The 13,815-nt window shown below is 40.1% G+C and overlaps 3 protein-coding genes across 3 annotated transcripts; 2 read left to right on the forward strand and 1 right to left on the reverse strand.

Moving 5' to 3' along the window:
* The first annotated feature begins 572 nt into the window (after positions 1 to 572).
* LOC311012533 (apolipoprotein D-like) lies at positions 573 to 2,033 on the forward strand. The gene is made up of 4 exons (XM_084008007.1): positions 573 to 695; positions 920 to 1,041; positions 1,569 to 1,657; positions 1,789 to 2,033. Exons 1-4 carry the CDS (start codon positions 576 to 578, stop codon positions 2,028 to 2,030), a joined length of 573 nt encoding a protein of 190 aa, XP_083864133.1. The 5' UTR covers positions 573 to 575; the 3' UTR covers positions 2,031 to 2,033.
* Positions 2,034 to 2,763: 730 nt separating this feature from the next.
* LOC311012112 (apolipoprotein D-like) lies at positions 2,764 to 4,027 on the reverse strand. Its single transcript, XM_084007448.1, has 4 exons — positions 3,905 to 4,027; positions 3,670 to 3,791; positions 3,129 to 3,217; positions 2,764 to 3,038 (listed from the first exon to the last, which is right to left on the reverse strand). Exons 1-4 carry the CDS (start codon positions 4,022 to 4,024, stop codon positions 2,797 to 2,799), a joined length of 573 nt encoding a protein of 190 aa, XP_083863574.1. The 5' UTR covers positions 4,025 to 4,027; the 3' UTR covers positions 2,764 to 2,796.
* Positions 4,028 to 11,445: 7,418 nt separating this feature from the next.
* Positions 11,446 to 13,749, forward strand: apoda.1 (apolipoprotein Da, duplicate 1). The gene is made up of 5 exons (XM_084007646.1): positions 11,446 to 11,628; positions 11,893 to 12,031; positions 12,680 to 12,801; positions 12,921 to 13,006; positions 13,164 to 13,749. Exons 2-5 carry the CDS (start codon positions 11,915 to 11,917, stop codon positions 13,397 to 13,399), a joined length of 561 nt encoding a protein of 186 aa, XP_083863772.1. The 5' UTR covers positions 11,446 to 11,628; positions 11,893 to 11,914; the 3' UTR covers positions 13,400 to 13,749.
* The last annotated feature ends 66 nt before the right edge of the window (positions 13,750 to 13,815 follow it).

The raw sequence follows: 13,815 nt of genomic DNA on the forward strand, positions 1-13,815 counted from the left end.
ACAGAAGAGAACAAAGTGATGTCATAACTGTAACTCTACGTGTGTCCATCTCACAGTAGCACTAAAGGAAAAGACATGGGGTCACCAAAGTCAGATTCATCCTCTGTGCAACAGGAATGACAATATAAAATTGAATGGGACTTTTATTCTGCACTGCAAGTACTGGACCGACCCATCAGCATCCAAAAACTAGCTACTTAAACAATCTACCAGTTATCAACATCTGCACGGTAATCCAACTTTTTCATAACTTCAACATCACTTATCTCCTTTTCCTGCTGGAGACCTTTAAAAAATGTGAACAGGTGCCAATTCCCACACAACTTTCTCAAAATAGCCTTGCATGTAAAGTACATATGAAGGAGGGGCTGCGGAAACATGATCTATAAGAACACCACCAAAACTCAGAACTTTCACTGACACCCAGTTATAGAGGCAAGCAGGTATCCGATACCGGGCTCCCGTTTTCTCCACTGGTGTCTCTTTTTGTGACTATCAACATAAATGCATAATCTTTAAACATAAAATCTGAACTTATTTATTTATTTTTGTTCTCATCAGGTTGTGGAGAAAAGATGCAAGCCATCCAAGTGATTTCCCTCACTCTGCTGTCCGTCCTGGCAGCCAACGCTCAGGTCATCATGCCAGGAAGATGCCCCAAGCCTGCTGTTCAGGAGAACTTTGATGCTGCCAGGGTGAAACATGAAACCTTTTTATATTTTACCTGAATATATTCTGTAGGGAAACAAGGCAGCATTTTGTGTTTCATTTTCTTTCATTTAAATTGCAATTATGCCCCCCAGGATGAACATTTGTGCCACTAAAGTAAAATTTCAACTTGAATGCCTCAAGATTCTGCAGCTCTTCATCAACAACCACTGTGTGTCATGCTCTGGTGTTCCTTCTGCTTCCTCTGCAGTATCTCGGTAAGTGGTATGATATCCAGAGACTTCCTCATGCCTTCCAGAAGGGCGAGTGCTGCACTGCCACCTACAGCCTGAAGAGCCCTGGAGTTGTTGGTGTCCTCAACAGCGAGCTTCTGTGAGTACTCTGCCCGCATCCAAATGCTTTTTTTTATGACTGAAATACCCCTTAAATTCTGTTTCTGAAGCCACAGCTAAGCTATAAACAGGTTGAATTTACTCAAGTTTTATCTAGCCTGTAACAGTTAAATTTATTAAGATGTCCAATTTTGGTAGTAAAACTATTGGCTAAAATAACATTTAAAATAGTAGTAATGAGTAAATTACGATAAATTGTGTTTTCTCAAGTACTCTACATAAATACAATGTTGCGCTAATTTGACTTTACTTGAGCATTTCAAGGTTATGCTACTTTATGCTTTTTACTCCAATTTGGATTTACTTTACAGTTTAAGATTGTGCAAACAAAACATGATCAATTATACAATATGATACAGTGCAACTCTCCAAATTTATATAAAGTAATTAAAATGTGCTCCACCTCCACCAGCTGTCATAATTAAAAAGCTTATTCCAATAATAGATATATAATAACTCTTTTGCTGGGAATACTTTTGAATGCAGAGCTCTTTTTGTGTCTTTTAGTGCTGATATGACCATTAACACGATCAGTGGCTCTGCCGTGGCTAAGGACGCCTCTGAGCCCGCCAAACTGCAGGTCTCCTTCTTTGAAAGTAAGAATTAAGAATAAGAATCTCATTAATTACAAACCTGGAACGATTACCATTCAAATACTATGAATTATATATATATATCTTTTTTGGAAATGTGTTCACTTGACCCTCCTGTCCTTTTTACACCTCAGACTCTCCCCCTGCACCTTACTGGGTGCTGTCCACCGACTACGATAACTACTCTCTGGTCTTCAGCTGCACCGACCTCGGGGTGCTGCATGTGGAGTTTGCCTGGATCATGAGCAGACAGCCGGAGCTGCCTGAGGAGACCCTCGCAGAGCTGCACGGCACCCTGTCCTCCATCGGAGTCAGAGTGGACAAGCTGCTCACCACCAACCAGGATGCAGCTTACTGCAGCGCCATGGACCAGTAAAAAGACTGATTGACCCGATGAAGGCTAAAGGCCAACAGACTGCTGGGCGCCTGTGATTGTACTTTTCCGTGTACGTCTCATGCAAAGTCAATGCAATAAAGTTATTTAAACAGCATTACAGGTTTTGGTTCTTCTGTTGTAATCAGTATTGATAAACGGTTCGTTACCTTTGCATTCATATTTTTGTCCTTGTAAAATGTTTAGGTTAGTGTTTAGGTTTAGGTTTGGAATCTGATAGCCAGGATGTTCGTCAGAAATCTGCACAAAGCCAATATTTACTTCTATAAAGTGCATGTTTCTCAAATTAAAAATCAGATAAGGTGCTGCAGAAACAGATAAACGATTTGAGTAGAAAGAGAAATGGATTTTATTTTGTGTGGTGTTTAACAAAATGGTTGAGGTTGAGAAGTTTAGCTAAACTGCAATTAAGCACATTGACCACACATGGTCAGCCTTATATATATATATATATATATATATAATATAATATATATATATGTTTTAGTGTTGTAACGTTTGGAGGTCGAAATCATACTTGATTGATCAGATTTTTTAACCCAACTAGAGAAAGATACGCGTTGCACACCGATTACTTAAATGTTGTGCAATGCAAGTTATAGTACCCACTAGGGTTTGCAGCTCAGAATAAGCCCAGTAGGGCTAAAGATGGCACATCAGAACACACATTTCTTTCTACATGTTTATTGCATTGACAGGGTGAGACACACCACATGCAGTGCCATCGTGTCACGAAACTGGTGTCCGTTTACTGGTCCATGGCGCTGCAGTAAGTCTCATCCTGGTTGGTGGGGATCATCTTGGCCACATTGATGCCGATGGAGGACAGGATGCCTTGCAGGTTCTCTGTGGTCTCCTCAGACAGGGTAGGTTCTCTGCTCAGGATCCAGGACAGCTCCAGGCGGAACAGCCCGTAGTCGGCACAGCCATAGACCAGAGAGTGACCCTCGTAGTCGGTGGACAGCACCCAGTAGGGACCAGGGGGAGATCCTGCAGGAGAGACTGAAATATTAAATACACAAGCGACCACTCACAATGACTGAACTGGAATATTTTTTGTAAGGAATAAGACTTCTTTACCTTCAAAGAAGGAGACCTCGAGCTTGGCGGGCTCAGAGGGGTTCTTGACCTTGGCTGAGCCAACAATGGCATTAGTGGTTCCATCGTCACTAAGACATAAACATTTTGTTATGCATTTCCTTCGACTCCAGGGTCTTTTTTCCAATTCACTGAATGCTTTGCTTTTCATAAATAAAAAGAAATCTAAAAACTATTCTGTTGATTCTGTATGTTAATGTAGCAGGCATTTTGGCAGTCAACACTCAATACACAGGAGGTAAAAAAAATAAAAATAAAAAAGGCAAAAGAAATACAAAGCCTTCTGTGAAACAATTCCATCAGTTATGTTTATTGTGCAATTACACACCACTTTCTAATTTAGAGGATAAAAAGGCTTTTCTGCTCTGAAAATTATTTCAAGGACAACAAGTAATTTTAGTTTCCAAACTATTGAATTCAAGCAGTATTTTCTCTTTTTTTTTTCTTCTTTTTTTTTTTTAAGAAATAGCATATTCTAAACCCCACATCGAAAAGGTTTGACATTTATGCAGCATTTACTCACAGCAGCTCACGGTTGAGGACCCCGATGACTCCAGGACTCTTGGGGCTGTAGGTGGCAGTGCCGCACTCACCTTTCTGGAAGGTTGTTGGCAGTTTCTTGATCTCATACCACTTACCAATGTACTGCAGATGAAACAAAGGATTTCACACTCTTAAGAAAACCTGAGCACTGCAATTGTTGTGAAACAGGAAAGATGATCATGCTATAGTAGCAAAAAGGAGAGTTTAGTATTCACCCTGGACGTATCAAAGTTGGCCTGAACAGCTGGTTTGGGACATCTTCCAAACTTCAACACCTGAGCACTCGCTGCGAGAACAGATAGCAGAGTCAAGAATATCACCTGCATGGCCTTCATCTTATGACCTGGAGAGAACAGCATTGGCAAAATGAGACGATCGGATTTACATCAAGGTAACTCTAGTCACGGCTGCAGTCTGCTCACCTGAAGGGAAAACAGTGTTACTACCGGTATGCATGACGTCCAGTTTTGAGGATCCTTTATAGATCTAAGGACCTTCATTATTGATCACAGTCTTTAGCCCCTCCTCTGGTGTTTACATGTAAACGTGTTGAGGTGGAGGGAATGTGAATGTTGGCACCTGTTCAAATGAAGACACTGTTCAAACAGGCCTCACTCCTGATGTAGAAGTAAACCCCTTACTCTCGCTGCCCAATCACCAGCATCTTTTTAGTATCACCTTTCTCAAGAGGAACCTTGGCCAAACACCAGAGCCAAATGTGAGAATGATACACAAGATGAATAGTAAACAGTATCAAAAAGTATCAAAGCAACCAAGCTGATAGTCTGAACTGAAGAAATGCATTTTTCATGTCGAGGGCTTAAGAGGCCGCATTTCCCCTTCTTAGGTTTGATCGAGTTTGGAATTAGCATCTGCTTATTTACATAGCTTAAATATTTTACACACCAAAATCACAATCTTAGTGTCACGGGATGTCCAGGGAGACCACAGGAGCAAAAAAACTATCCTAAAACAAAGAACAAGATCATCCAAACCATGAACAGAACTCAGAAACAGGATTGCAGACAAAGACCAGGACACAGGACAGATCAGGTGGTGGACACAGATCCAGGATAAAACAGGACAACCAAGCAAAGACAGAACAGAAACACACAAATACACAGGGCTGATTAGGTTCAATGACAGACAGGTGTGGAAACACAAGGGCAGGCTGTGGTGATTGGGGAAAACAAGAGGCAAGGCTGACAAGACAATGAGACACAGCTGGGAGACAGAAAAAAGGAGGGAAACCAAGACAGGAAGCAAAGCACGTGACAACACAAGACAGAAGGACTACAAAATCAAACAGGAAACCAACACTACAAAAACCCAGTTCATGTTAGAGAAAGAGGGACGGCTGCTGGATCACCTGAAACCCTTAATCTCTCCTTTAAAGTATTATTATGGAAAATGCGCTTATTCACTTCACCCAGAGAATTAGTTTGATTAGAAGGCCAATACCACTCATGTTTGTCTGGTTCATATGAAGCTACACCTAGCAGCTTGTTAGCTCATTCTTTTAATGGTGCATGTAAGATGGATTTTGTTACCTTCAGACAGGAAAATGCTCACAGTTTCCCCTGATGGACATTACTGGGACCAAATCATGAGAGTATCGATCTTCTCCAAGAAAGTCAATAAACCTTTCCCCCTCCTTTAAGAAAGTCTCGAGCTGCTACATTTATCAGAACCACAGTTAATGCGTGTTTCCCTTTTACCTATACAAACTGTGAAATAATTAGTCCTGGTTCTTATCACCAACAACATGAATACGTTTCACTCTCCTTACCAGCATCAGCCTTTCAATCTCCAAACATAAATGCTGTCTCAGGTAAACATTTTTAAAAGCACACCCATGTGGAAAGAAAGATTAATTGGGCACAGGTGCATCTGGTTTTCTTGATGCTCCCACAGCAACTCATTCTACACCTCTAAATCTACTTTTAATTCCTGCCCTGCTTTTACAAGAGAGCTGCAAGGGCCTTGGAAACCACTTTGCTGTGGAAATGGGTTGGGGCTGTTGGTTAATCAACAGCAGAGATGGAGAGAAAAAGAAACACAAGGAGAGCTGCAGGACACAAAATGCTCCTAAACAAAACCTTTAACGATTAGATAGCTTTATATAGCAATAGAAGTATTGGAAAGGTGATCAGAACTTATATGTTGTGATAAACAACGGATTCTGTTCAGTTTTAATTGGCTAATTATTACTTCCAATGCGTCATCTACATCCTGAGTTCTGTAATGCTTGTTCTGACAATGTATTGGAGAATAAAACTTTTGCCTCATGATAATTTAAGTCTGCTTTCATACAGTGGATTCACAGTAATAATTATTTTTCTCTCCTTTTAGGAAAAGTGTTTTTAAAACAGGCAGACATTTCCTTTGGTTCGAGTCCAATGTAAGAATTCGTCTGTAATTAAAAGATTAACCACAGCAACATTTATTTTTTAATAAATTACTTACTTATTCAAACAGCAGCTGCACTATTCACTTGCTTAGTCAAAGTTGGCCAGAATTGAACAAATTGCCTTTACAAATCAGACATTGCACTACCTTGGGTCCCCAACAACGCATTAGGGAAAGGCCATCCCTGTGCTGTGGTAATGTAGGGCTGAGGGAACACATAAGGGCTGAGGGAACATATGGGCTGAGGGAACATAGGGCTGAGGGAACACATATGGGCTGAGGGTACATTGGGCTGAGGGAACATAGGGCTGAGGGAACACATATGGGCTGAGGGGACATGAGCTGAGGGAACATGAGCTGAGGGAACATATATGGGCTGAGGGAACATTTATGGGCTGAGGAAACATATATGGGCTGAGGGAACATTTATGGGCTGAGGGAACATATATGGGCTAAGGGAACATAAGGCTGAGGGAACATAATGAGGGAACTTACGGCTGAGGGAACACATATGGGCTGAGGGAACACATATGGGCTGAGGGAACATGAGCTCAGGGAACATATATGGGCTGAGGGAACATATATGGGCTGAGGGAACATATATGGGCCGAGGGAACATCGGGCTGAGGGAACATAGGGCTGAGGGAACATATATGGGCTGAGGGAACATGGGCTGAGGGAACATAGGGCCGAGAGAACATAGGGCTGAGGGAACATATATGGGCTGAGGGAACATAGGGCTGAGGGAACATAAGGATGGCCCCCCAATAGAATGGTTAATAAGAACATATCAAAGGCATAATTTTAATTCTCCAGTTCACCTGCATTCCTTTGATATTTAACAAAATATATATAATCTGTCAGATACATTATCTTGTTTGCAGCGATAATCTGCAATTTAACCATTTTGTTTTGGATAAAAGTTAAAAAAAAAAAAAGTCCATTCAGCAGATGTATTGATCCTCAGTGGATCGAGTGGATTGTTATTGGGAAATGACCTCTGACCCTACAAAGTGACACATTCTCCGGTGTGTTTCACCAGAAAAGTTGTTTCAGTCAGGACCACTTTGTCAAAAAGAATCTTTATTTATTTGCACAAGTTTCATTTGGTGGTATGGTACTGTTCTGGGACTCCCTGCTCTTCCACGCGCTTGCGTGGAAAGCCTGAGGCAGGAAGAGCACCTTCCTGCCCTTCATGAGCCATCATGAATGGCATAAGCAGGGAGCGTAGCAGCAAAGAAAAACCCCAGACAGAGCAGAGCAACCAACAAGAACAATGGTAAGGTACATAACAGATGACGGGAGGAGCTGGGGTGGAGGTGGGTTGAAAACGCCGGCAGAGGAAGCAACGAGGGAGGTCAGGCTAGAGCAGTTTAAATAGTGCGCTCTGAATGCAATTTCCCAATAGGAAGCGAGCACGGGGAGTCAGCTGAGCCGTCAGCTGATCTCCTCGGTTTCGACAGCTACGCTGTTGCTGCTGATTTAGAGCTTGACGTCGTGGCCTGCCAGAACTAACGCTACGCTTGATTAAAGGATAACCACATACTGTATCAGCTTAACCAAACAGTCACCTCAGTCAACAGTAACCAGTTAATGGACAATGTGTTGTCTTAGAAATAAACTTGTTTAATATGCCTACAACAGGGGGAGATCAGGGAGTCATGTATTTAAATTTAATTATAAGCAGGTGTGTATGTTCCAATTAGTTGTATTTTAGTGCAACCAAAAAATAAATCTGTGTTTATGTCCCAAAGGCTGAAAACTCTTCATGGCATTTATTTCACCTTGTTCTACTCTTTATGTTCATTCTTGTGCATGGTGATGGTGAGCAGAACAAGGTCAAATACTTGAACTAAGGTTTTACTACCTGTTTTTAATGCTTTTAGAATTGTGCAAATTCATTTGGTGTAATTTTTATTAATAAATAACTGTAATATCCATGTTGTCTCTCCAGCCATACTTTCCTTAATTACTCATTATTCTGATTTGAACAACAAACTGTTTTTCTTATGAATGATTTTACCCTAACCCTTCTTAATCAATTTCAGCCCTGCTCTAATTTCTTTGTGACTTGTGTTATAGTTAGTTTAATTAGTTAATTCAATGACTTATTTTCAAAAAAATAAAATAAAAAATACAGTCGTGCTGCATCAAGTCTGTAAGAGGCTGTGAATTAAATGTAGGTGAAAGCTCACAGATGGTATTGTGATCTTTGTTGTCCCTCAGGAGCAGCAGCAGGAAATATTCTCAAGCTGTATGTGTGTTATGGCATACATTACAGCATTTTCACTTCCACACGTGTGTGTGTGTGTGTGTGTGTGTGTGTGTGTGTGTGTGTGTGTACACAGGTGCCCCCTGACATGACCCCGTAACCCTGAGAAGTCATGTAAGTTAATGTTCCTGTTGCATGTTTGTCCCACAAACACGTTTAATGATTCCACATGTGTTTTGGATACGACATAAGTTTGAGAAACACTGATTGGCTGATTGATTGATTGATTGATTGATTGTAAGTGATGTACATGCACTTTTTAACGTTAGATTGTTAAAGACATCGAATTCTGCTACCAATTAGGCTTTTGTTATTGCAAACACCTGTGTCAACATTAACGAGGGCTCAAGCCTGTAAGCCTCTATAAACAATTCCATCATTAATCCCCTACATTAGTAATATAATTAGTTACACCGGTGTTTGACAAGTCTGAATGTCTGCAATGACATTCATTTACACACGTACAATTTGGGGTACGTGAGTCTTAATCTTACCGGGCAACTTTATTCTCCACATTTCACAGGGAAATAATACCTTTTACTCCTCTTTATTTATTTGACATTTGTAGTTTCTTCACAAATCAAGATTTTTGCACACAAAGCATACAGAGCTTATCAAACATAGCGTTTTGTGATAGTTACCTACCTAGTCAACAGTTTACAGTTACAGTTTACAGTTTTGCAAGCACAACCACAACCAAATTGACTCAATTGACAGTCTAGCTAGCTACTATTTTGAGTATTCAAGTCATTTTTCATGCAAAAACATTACATGGTTCCAGCTTCACAAATGTGCGGATTTCACATTTAACATTTCCAATGCAGGACTTTCTTTTTCACAGTGTGGCTTCATTTAAATAAAAGATCTGAATACTTCCTCCACCACTGGGAATGTCTGTAATAATTAGCTGTTTTCGGGCTCATGCAGTACACACAAAATAGTTTACATTAAAGCTTCAGTTAACTTTTATAAAAGTATTTTTTTAAATATTTTCTCAAACTGTCACTTTATAATGACAGTACATGAAACAGATCATCTGTGAAAGAATCAGCTAGGCAGCTAGGTGGTGCTGTGATACACTATCACACAACACCGCCATGTCTGAGCACATGCGTTGAATCTTCCTTATCTCCACCGCGAAAACCAAAACATGTTATGTTAGAGTTTTGCGTCTTGGCAGTGTAGACGGAAACGCTACGGCGTATTCAATTTTTTAACTCTGGAGGGTGGTTTCAGATTGTTGCATTTTTAAGCCCCAAAAACGCCGTCACCGTCTAAACGAAAGGCACTTCCGATAAAATATTTTGTCGTTTTTTGTCCTCTGCCAGATAGTCCCGTCTTGTTCGGTAGTGTTGTGTGGGTTTCTTATTATTATTAAAATGTGTTTTTGCCCTGCCTTGCTGTTTTGCCAGCCCTGTTTGGTCACTCCTTCCCCCACCTTTTGCCTGAGACCTCCTCTCTGCTTTGGGGTCCTCCTCTCTGCTCTGGGGTTACCTGACCCTTAACACAAACTTGATGACCGTTTATATAACAACACAACTAGGAACTCTGTAATGACTGAACAGCAACAAAGACTGATACAAATATACAAACAAACAAACTTGTTACAGGAACACTATAATTTTTTTTCTGAAAAGCTCCAGTGTCTACATTCTCATCTGCTATATATATTCCATATTTCCTACCCTTTAAATAATTTTTTTTGTAGCCAGTGTACCAGTCGGTTCTTTCCTTGATCATCTGCTGGCCGGTCGGGCTCATTGCCTCCATTCAGGGGAAAAACCTTCAAACTTCAACCAGGCTTTGATGTATCTGGGTGCAGCTAACAAGTTGTTCCTCTCTGAAGTGTATTAGCTGGAAATTGAGCCTTTTGATCTTTCTCTTCTTTAATTGAACCTTGTTTGTAGCCGTGGGGCTTTGTGTGGAAGCAGGGAATTTGCATTTAATTGACAGTGTTGGGTTTAATCTGTTTTGAGTGTAAAACAGCTGTGGTTTACTGTACCAGAACGTTTTACATATTTTAATGCTGGGTTAACAGCAATACTGATATTTAATCTAATTATTATTATTATTATTTTTTTTTATGCTGCATTTGGACCATGGAGCAGATTTCTTCAACTTTTCATGGATACAGACCTGCTGTCACATGATTAAATAATGTACGGATGATCGTGACATGTAATCATCTTAAGAAAATCTGAAGAAAACAGCAGCATTGAAAGTAGTGTGTGGTAGTTTCATAATATTTATAAAAATGTATAGGACTGCCTTGTTTGGATACTCAAAGACACTTTACATGAGATGCAGGACAAATACAGAACACAAAAATAAAATAATCAATATACCAGTGTTAACTTCAGTCCACACCCATACAATTTTACACCGTTTTGCTCAGTGTGTGTAACTGACAGGATGAGAGTCACCAGTCAATCTGGCTGAAAACCAACACAGAGCAACAGAGAGGATTCAACCCAGCACATAATGAGCAGAAGAGGTCAGACGGATGGAAATACGTGGCCGTAGAAACCACGAGTGTGTGTGTCGGCATGTAATTAACACTAACGGAGGACGATGCCGTATAATGTGTGCTATATTATGAAACAAGACTTTGAGGTTGTAATACTTAACGTAAAAAAAATAGATGAATAATTGTTGCTCACATAATTCTTTTAAACCTTAATTTTAGCAACATCTTGATTGCATTGAATCACCAAAGTCGTAAGGATTCATTGTCTGGGAATCATTCAAGTGTGCAGAAAATATCAATGCAATCCATTCCAAAGTACAACATCAGTGCACAGAGAGACTGACATTACCATCCAGCCATGTCACGAGCGTGGTTAAACAAGGTCAGACTTTGGTGAATTAGGCTGAATATAATTTGTCAGCCCCTTTGTCCAATCAGGAGTGAGCCATTTTCTTTCCTATGTTCAAAAATAATTGAATCTATCTGCATCAACATTAAAAATGGCATCTTAGACCTCAGGTATTTGATTGAAAAAAATAAATCCACATTCCTGCCCATCATGAGCAAGGGAACATCCAGATTGTTTATAACATTTCTACTGGTGTGTCCCACATGACTCCACTTTGCTAATAGTTTACTTCATGTCTGAAATAAGCTGGCTCTACACAAAGACACCCATTGATGACACACTGTCGCAGTGCTGCAAAACTCACAGAGGGCAACGTCTCTAATTCAAATACCAGAATTTGACTGAGGGAGAGAAGATACATCAGAACCACCAGGACACAGAGGTAAGAACATATATTTGGTCATCTAAATAAAGAATAGAATGGCAGTTCATTCACTTATCATTTTCTGTATATTTTATAAGGAAAATGTTATTCATTAGCCACTTTTTATGTTGTATTTTATGATTTTAAAGAAACTATTAACAAGGAAAAACCCTTGTCCTTCACAGCTTCTATCTTGTTCTTTATGTATGTTATTTGTTGCCTTATCAACACGTACTGCAGACGTAATTCCATTTGTATTTTGTGACGGATTTACTTTTGCAGGTGACAAAGGCCCGTGTCGACCATGAAGTTGTTTTTTGTTGTGGCTTTTGCCTTCGTCCTCCCGCTCATCAGGGCTCAGGTGCCCCATTGGGGACCTTGTCCAGAACCAACTGTTCAGCCAGCCTTCAACCTTAAACAGGTAGAAACTTCTTTGCACAGGACATGATAAATAAATAAATTGGCAGACTGATTTTCAGCGGTGTCCCATGGTGGTGTGTGGATGACATGAACAGCTGTCCCTTTTCTCTTGTGCTATCTAAAAAAGCCAAATAAATAATGTCCCACATAAAAACATCTATATTCGTTTAAGTGAAAGCTATATTTAGAATATTTTCCAATGGAGAACTTTCCTGTACTGTTTTTGGAAATGACCTCCTGAGCATAGACAAGTTTCAATTTCAGTTCACTTACACACCAGAAATGGCTGTCTGATGGCAACATAAAGCGGTGGAAATATTCATAATTATGTTCCTAATGTTAACCAATGATTTACTTACCAAGTCCTTTTCATCCCCTATGGGTCCTCTTACAACTTTGAGAAACACCAGCTAGCAGGGCTGGTTCTACCCTATGCAAAAGGGGCCCTGGGAGGAGTTGGGGCCAAGTAGTACAGTTGGTGGTGCCACTGGTTATTTTATAGCACTATTGAATGTTGTAGTCTCATCACTAGTAAAAGAAAAAAAAATATTTATATTTAACTGAATCCACTAATGCATGTAGATTTATTCATACTCTCTCACAGAGCTCTGAGTTGTCTTTGAACTCTTGTGTGTCTTTGCCCTCGCAGTTCATGGGGAGATGGTTTGAAATTGCCAAACTGCCGGCCCAGTTTGAGAAAGGTCGCTGCATTGAAACCAATTTCAGTATGAGGACAGACAACTCCATTCGAGTGGTCAGCTCTGAAATACTGTGAGTCTTATCTGCAATTTCCTTTTTTTGCAAAAAAAAAGAAGTCAAGAGTTAATGCTTGCATGGCGTGTACATTTCCCTTAATCCAACGTGAAATTTGACTGTGTGGTATGAAACAGAAAAAAGGAGCTGAGGAAAATTGAAGGGACTGGAGTCGTAGAGGATATGAAGAATCCGGCTAAACTGGGAATAAGTTATTCCTACGGTAAGAGATTTTATACATATTTGAGAATAACTGCCACTGTTGTGTGTTGTTTAGGGAGTTGGTAATGTTTGTGTTAGTTTTCCCGTTGTGCCACATCAACAGAAAACATCGTAGGTGATCTGCTTCTGCTTGTTTTTTTTGCTCCTTAACGTCACAGTCCTGCCCTTCTCCCCTTACTGGATTCTGTCCACTGACTACGTGAACTCGGCCCTGGTGTATTCCTGTACGGACATCCTGAGGCTCTTCCACGTCGACTTTGCCTGGATCTTGAGTCGCACACGAACCCTGCCGGATGCCACCATTGAGAAAGCCATGGAGAGCTTCGCTAATAACAACATCGAAGTGAGCAGGATGATTCCCAGCAGGCAGGAGGGCTGTGAGAAAATCCTGTGAGGGAGGAGAGAAAATTATTTTGTATCTGCTCTATAAAAGCAATGATGGAAACAATAAAAATATTTGCTGACAGTATAACTGCATGATTATATACTGTGCATAATGCAAGGTTGTGGGGGTGCTTCATGTACAGCAGCATAAGTGAAGTCATAGTATTATTTAACACATCATCCCTGGTTTTATTAGTTGAGAGTAATTTTCTGCATAGTTTTAGCCATTTAAGCTGTTAACTTTGTCATACAGAACAATGTTGATGAATCATATTGGAATCAAATAATATTGACTAAATCTGATGGTTTATAGCACAAACTGGAAGCATATTGCATTTAATAGTCAATAAAAGTCAATGAAACCAACTTCATGTGACCTTTGATTCTGTACATCTTTCAATGAAAACATACTTTATGAACATCAGT

The sequence above is a fragment of the Eutrigla gurnardus genome (assembly GCF_963514095.1).
Source record: "Eutrigla gurnardus genome assembly, chromosome: 4".
In the NCBI taxonomy this organism is placed as follows: Eukaryota; Metazoa; Chordata; class Actinopteri; order Perciformes; family Triglidae; genus Eutrigla; species Eutrigla gurnardus.

Bases quoted from the DNA above. Each gene is read 5' to 3' on its own strand.
- LOC311012112 (XM_084007448.1), bottom strand. From the start codon at position 4,024: ATGAAGGCCATGCAGGTGATATTCTTGACTCTGCTATCTGTTCTCGCA. The intron at 3,792-3,904 runs GTGAATACTAAA...TTTCATCTGCAG, and splicing joins CCAACTTTGATACGTCCAGG to TACATTGGTAAGTGGTATGA. The intron at 3,039-3,128 runs GTAAAGAAGTCT...TCTCTCCTGCAG, and splicing joins CGAGGTCTCCTTCTTTGAAG to GATCTCCCCCTGGTCCCTAC.
- LOC311012533 (XM_084008007.1), top strand. From the start codon at position 576: ATGCAAGCCATCCAAGTGATTTCCCTCACTCTGCTGTCCGTCCTGGCA. The intron at 696-919 runs GTGAAACATGAA...CTTCCTCTGCAG, and splicing joins AGAACTTTGATGCTGCCAGG to TATCTCGGTAAGTGGTATGA. The intron at 1,658-1,788 runs GTAAGAATTAAG...TTTACACCTCAG, and splicing joins GCAGGTCTCCTTCTTTGAAA to ACTCTCCCCCTGCACCTTAC.
- apoda.1 (XM_084007646.1), top strand. From the start codon at position 11,915: ATGAAGTTGTTTTTTGTTGTGGCTTTTGCCTTCGTCCTCCCGCTCATC. The intron at 12,802-12,920 runs GTGAGTCTTATC...GGTATGAAACAG, and splicing joins GTGGTCAGCTCTGAAATACT to AAAAAAGGAGCTGAGGAAAA. The intron at 13,007-13,163 runs GTAAGAGATTTT...TTAACGTCACAG, and splicing joins GGGAATAAGTTATTCCTACG to TCCTGCCCTTCTCCCCTTAC.